Source organism: Lissotriton vulgaris, chromosome 1_2 (assembly GCF_964263255.1).
Source record: "Lissotriton vulgaris chromosome 1_2, aLisVul1.2, whole genome shotgun sequence".
Classification (NCBI taxonomy): Eukaryota; Metazoa; Chordata; class Amphibia; order Caudata; family Salamandridae; genus Lissotriton; species Lissotriton vulgaris.
The window spans coordinates 356854710-356860709 of NC_141686.1; the positions used below are offsets into that span (position 1 = coordinate 356854710).

At 41.0% G+C, this 6000-nt stretch overlaps 1 protein-coding gene across 1 annotated transcript in view; it reads left to right on the forward strand.

Moving 5' to 3' along the window:
• The window catches only part of LOC147736824 (uncharacterized), a 59097-nt gene extending 53740 nt beyond the window's left edge, over positions 1 to 5357 (forward strand). The window contains exon 4 of the mRNA XM_086953507.1: positions 2187 to 5357. Coding sequence (XP_086809633.1) covers positions 2187 to 3634 — 1448 coding nt within the window. The 3' untranslated portion in view covers positions 3635 to 5357. The remainder of the gene's footprint in view (positions 1 to 2186) is intronic.
• Positions 5358 to 6000: the final 643 nt, after the last annotated feature.

A 6000-nucleotide genomic window follows, 5' to 3' on the forward strand; every position in this document is an offset into this window, starting at 1 on the left:
GGAAACCCATGCAACTATCATGTTTGAGCGGCATTTCTTGTTCAGCATTGTCTCTGCTCTGGAGATGACCGCAAGAATGGCGCAGGCCGTCCATAGAGGAGAACTGCTGGAACACTCCAGCTCAATTACTGTTTGGCGTTTAGTAGGTGCTCCTGCACCGTACGTTTGGTTTCTAAATGCAATCACGTCAACAACGTTCACTACAGTTACCGTATGAAGTGTAATAGGAGCGCAGGTGCGCTGTGACCTATGTTTTCATAGTAATTTGTGTTTTTCTCTGTCAAACCTGCATTATTTGCGCGAACAGTGTGATTTAAGTCATTTTGGTCTTGTTTGATGTACAATATAGAATCTATTTTTACATAATCCTGTGTGGATTTCCTTTTGTGGTTTACTCACTGTGTTGCTGCTCTAGTGTGTTGCACAAATGCTCTGCACATTGCCTCTTTAAACTAGCCTGACTGCTCTGCGCCAAGCTACCAGAGGGTGAGCGCAGGTTATCTCAGGTGTGTGTCTGGCTTACCTTGACTAGAGTGGTCGATTCTGCCTGGCTTAGGTGCCTACCCTAGCCAACCAGAAACCCCATGTCCAACAGGGATCTATGACAGAATTTCGACAGACAGAATTTCGACCTACACAAATATCGTCCGTAATTATATCGATAGCAAAAATATCGACGCCCTATGTACAACATGGTAAGTACCAAAATATCAAAAAAATAATATTGATGTTAAAAATATCGTTGTCAAATATATCGATTTTTTTTTTAAATTTAAAATAACATAAAAAATACTGTAAATAATACTTATTTATTACTTAAACATATTTAAATATATGTAATAATGGTAAAAAAAATAATACATATTTAATTTAAAAAATAATAATTAAAAATCATATATAATATATACTTACTTAACAATAATTATTATTCCCACTCCAGTGGGTGCAACAGTAGGGAAAACTGACCCTGAACCCTAAAAATACCCCTTTACCCAAAAACCTAAAACTGACCCTGAACCCTAAAAATACCACTTTACCCAAAAACTGAAAACTGACCCTGAACCCAAAAAATACCCCTTTACCCAAAAACTGAAAACTGACCCTGAACCCTAAAAATACCCCTTTACCCAAAAACTGACCCTGAACCCTAAAAATACCCCTTTACCCAAAAACCGAAAACTGACCCTGAACCCTAAAAATACCCCTTTACCCAAAAACTAAAAACTGACCCTGAACCCAAAAAATACCCATTTACCCAAAAACTGAAAACTGACCCTGAACCCTAAAAATACCCCTTTACCCAAAAACTGAAAACTGACCCTGAACCCTAAAAATACCCCTTTACCCAAAAACTGAAAACTGACCCTGAACCCTAAAAATACCCCTTTACCCAAAATTAATTAATATTACAATTAAATTACTTCCCACCCTATTCCCCTATAAACTCACAACCCGCTCCAGTAGTAAAACATATGATTTACTTAAAAATATACATAAATGATCAATTAATTAATCAATTAATGAATTAAAATAATTCATTGCCAATTAATATTTAATTGCAAAATAAATTAATCATTAAAAAATAATTATTTAATTACAAATAAATTACTTCCCACCCTATTCCCCTAAAAACCCACAACCCGCTCTGGTAGTAAAACATGATATTTACTTTTATATATTTATTATTTATAAAAACATATTAAACACATATTATAACAATTAATTTAAATACTTAACTAAAATTTCTAACACATATTAGTAAATCGAAATTACTTACATCGATATATATGCTATCGATATAAGTAATTTCGATATTACTTACCTTAGGGTCGATATTCTGGCCATCGATATTCTGGACATCGATATTCTGTCCCATCGATATTAGCAACTTGATATTAGTGTAAGTCGAAATTAAAAATTCGATATTTTGACTGTTTACCGTCCAACAGTGGTTCTTGTGAATCACTTGATTTCCCAGCATGCTCTTGCTGCAGGACTAGGTCACCGCAATTTGTGTAGGAGGACTAGCCACCATTTGTGTCTCAAAGGGACGTATGACTCTTTTTCCTAGAACATACATTTTTTTCCCCTGAATTGTAACTGTTCACTTCTCCATATTATATCAATGCAGTTTTTTCAAGAAATATTTTCTTCATGTAATTTTCAATGGTTTTTCTATTTTGCAGAACAACAATCACATCTAGAAAATATGAATGGGAAAGAAAGCCATAAAGGTTCTGGAGGGGAGATGAATTTTACTCAAAATATCTACTTAAAGAAACGGCACAGAATGCACATGAGGGAGAGACGCTTTGCTTGTAATGTGTGTGAGAAAGGATTTATCAATGAGACACTTCTTGTGAGGCACAAAAAAGGACACACCAGCCTCAGGCCATATCCCTGCGAAACATGTAAAAAGTGTTTCACTCAAAAGGGAACTTTTTTACAGCATCAAAGAACACACACCGGAGAGAGGCCTTATCACTGCACCATGTGTGAGAAGAGCTTCAGTCAAAAGGCAAATCTTCTTCAGCACCAAAGAAAACACACAGGGGAGAAACCTTATCATTGCACTGTGTGTTCCAAAACCTTTTCTCAAAAGGCGACCCTTGTACTGCATCAAAGAACTCACACAGGAGAGAAGCTTTATCACTGCACTCTGTGTTCCAAGCGCTTTTCTCGTAAGTCAACCCTTGTACAGCATCAAAGTGTACACACAGGAGAGTGGCCTTATCACTGCACAGTGTGTTCCAAGCACTTTGCTCATAAGAGAGGCCTTGTACGACATCAAAGCGTACACACAGGAGAGAGGCCTCATCAAAGCGTACACACAGGAGAGAGGCCTCATCAAAGCGTACACACAGGAGAGGGGCCTCATCAAAGCGTACACACAGGAGAGGGGCCTCATCAAAGCGTACACACAGGAGAGAGGCCTCATCAAAGCGTACACACAGGAGAGAGGCCTCATCAAAGCGTACACACAGGAGAAAAGCCTTATCACTACACCATGTGTGAGAAGAGCTTCAGTCAAAAGTCAACTCTACTACAGCACCAAAGAAAACACACAGGGGAGACACCTTATCATTGTACTGTGTGTTCAAAGCGCTTTTCTCAGAAGGCGACCCTTGTACTGCATCAAAGAACACACACAGGAGAGAGACTTCATCATTGCACTGTGTGTTCAAAGCGCTTTTCTCAAAAGGGAGGCCTAGTACAGCATCAAAGAGTACACAGTGGAGAGAGGCCTTATCACTGCTCTGTATGTGCAAAGAGCTTCACTCAAAAGCATCATCTCCATGACCATCAACGCATACACACAGGAGAAAAGCATTATCACTGCACCTTGTGTGAGAAGAGCTTCAATCAAAAGGCAAATCTACTAAAGCACGAACTAATACACACAGGAGAAAAGCCTTTTCACTGCACTGTGTGCGAGAAGAGCTTCAATCAAAAGGGAAATCTACGAACGCACCAACTAATACACACAGGAGAGAGGCCTCATGAAAGCGTACACACAGGAGAGAGGCCTCATCAAAGCGTACACACAGGAGAGAGGCCTCATCACTGCACAGTGTGTTCCAAGTGCTTTGCTGATAAGGGATCCCTTGTACGGCATAAAAGCGTACACACATGAGAGAAGCCTTTTCACTGCACTGTGTGCAAGAGGAGCTTAAATCAAAAGTCAAGTCTTGTAACACCAAACACACTGGAGAGAAACCTTATCACTGCAAAGTGTCTTCCAAGCACTTTTCTCAGAAAGAAAGGCCATGTACGGCATCAAAGTGCACCCACAGGAGAGCTGCCTTATCCCTGCACTGTGTGTGAGAAGAGCTTTACTGGTAAGGCACATCTTCTACGGCTCCGAAGTTTACACTCCAGTGAGAGGCCTCATCGCTGCACTGTGTGTGGGAAGAGCTTTACTCGAAAGGCACAAATGCAACTGCACCAAATAATACACACTAAACGGAACCCTATCACTGCACAGTTTATGCCAGGTACTTCACTCAAAACGAACGTTTCTACAACCCCAATTAATACAAACAAGATGGATCCATTTTCACTGTAACAATCTTATGTCCTGCTTACCCCAAAGTAAGTTTTACTGGAATGTTGTAACTTAGCGAGGGCTTATAGTCATAAATGCCTAATGGCCAGTGTTCCTTGTAGGGAGCGTGCATTTAGTGTAATAACCCTGAGTGTGCAAACTCCGTTGCGAAGCGCATACACTTCACACATCACTGCGGCACCATTTGCAGCTCTTGCTTTTAAAAAGCGAGCAGCGTGGAAAAAAAGATCTCTGTCGTGAAGGAGCACAGAGAGCATATCTTGGGCCTAGCAACATTCCACTGTGTAAGAGGGGAGAACGTTGCAGCGTGCCACTTAATCGGCAAGTATCGGTTTGCCGAGGGTCACAAGTTGTGCTTCATCTTTCTTCTTCGCATGCCATTTGCTGCACTAGTTTCAGAGAGAGGCTGCAGGGCTTTACAGGCAGCAGTTGCTCTCCGGGCATGATCCGCACCTTGCAGATTAATTTATTTTAAAAGTCCATGCACTAATTAGCATTGTTCGGTATTTAAGGGCATGATGTGCGGCATACTGATGTTTAAGTCCCAGCTAAAAGTGTTCAAAAGGCAAGCACTCCGTTCATAATGATATGCCTGTGCTAAATTCATTTAGAGAAGTCATTTCTGACCCTGCCGCAAGCATGCTAAGGCATATGTGCCCCCAGTGAGGCAGCATCATTAAGATGAGTCATTTTCCTGGCCTAGACCTGGGCTCTGTAATTGCAGCTCCGATCACCTGTGAAGCATGATTGTGAGCAGCCGTACAAGAATGCAAGGAGATATGACGGGTAACCAATCGCATCCTCGTGTTATTTCTTTATAAATGTGCTGAGTATTTCTCACTGCTAGTTGATTCTATTGTACCAACCGAATATAGGATTCATTTACCACCTCTCTGATGCATTACATGAGGGCCGGGCCCAACTCTCTCACACTGTCTTACAAAACACACACTAAACTACTACTTACACAACAACTTTTAGCTCACAGCTAGGGCTCTCAGCACAGCCCCCTGTTCACAGATGCCAAAGTACCAACAAATCGAAGCTCGTAGTCCCTCTGCAGCGCACAGAAGTACTCGCCTCGTGGAACGGACTTGCGTCCATCTTCAGCCCAGGTGCTGCTCGCTCTTTGTGGTGTGTGATTACCGTTGGAGCTGCAGAAAGAAACGTGGGCTCTTTTCCCTTCCCATCATACCTTTTACCACATATGTTTAAGAGTTAGTAGTTGAACTGTGGTTATTGCAGATGCATGTAGACATCTTTTCCTAAATAAATCCTGCTGTATCTTTCATTTCAATGGGTTTGAGTCAGCATTTGGTGCATTTAAGATACCCTCCTTTAGGGCTCACATTTATTTTTTGGTCACTCTGTAAGCTCTGCAGCGCTCAGGCTTCGGTAGTGAAGAGTGCTGCCGCAACCAACTGCAAAGCAGCTAACCCACTGAGCAGCCCCTTATCTATGAGTGCCGCCAGGTATAACTTGATTTACCTCTTGTAAGGAGTAAGTACTGTGTCCAGACTGATTTTTTTAAATTTATTTTTTTCATCCCAGCCCTTTTTTGCTTTCCTCATTCGAAGAATGAGAAATACAACAAGACTTAGGGCAGGATGTACTAGCATCAGGAATTGATACCGATTTCCTATTTGCCATTCTCTATGAGTCGCAATTTGGAAATCGGAATTCATAATGTATGAAACTCTTTTGAGTTTCATTAACGATTGCTAGCAAGTGACAAATAGACCTACCACATGCATATTAGTGAGGTAGGTCGCAATTTGAAACCCATTAGGAATCACAGCCATCACAGAGATGGCAACCTGCTGAGGTCAGCAGACCACAACGTCTATGATTGTTTTTAATAAAGCAGTTGATTTTTTTTTTTTTTTAATGCAGCCCATTTTCCTTAAAGGATAATGGGAGTAGACAGTGGGGTC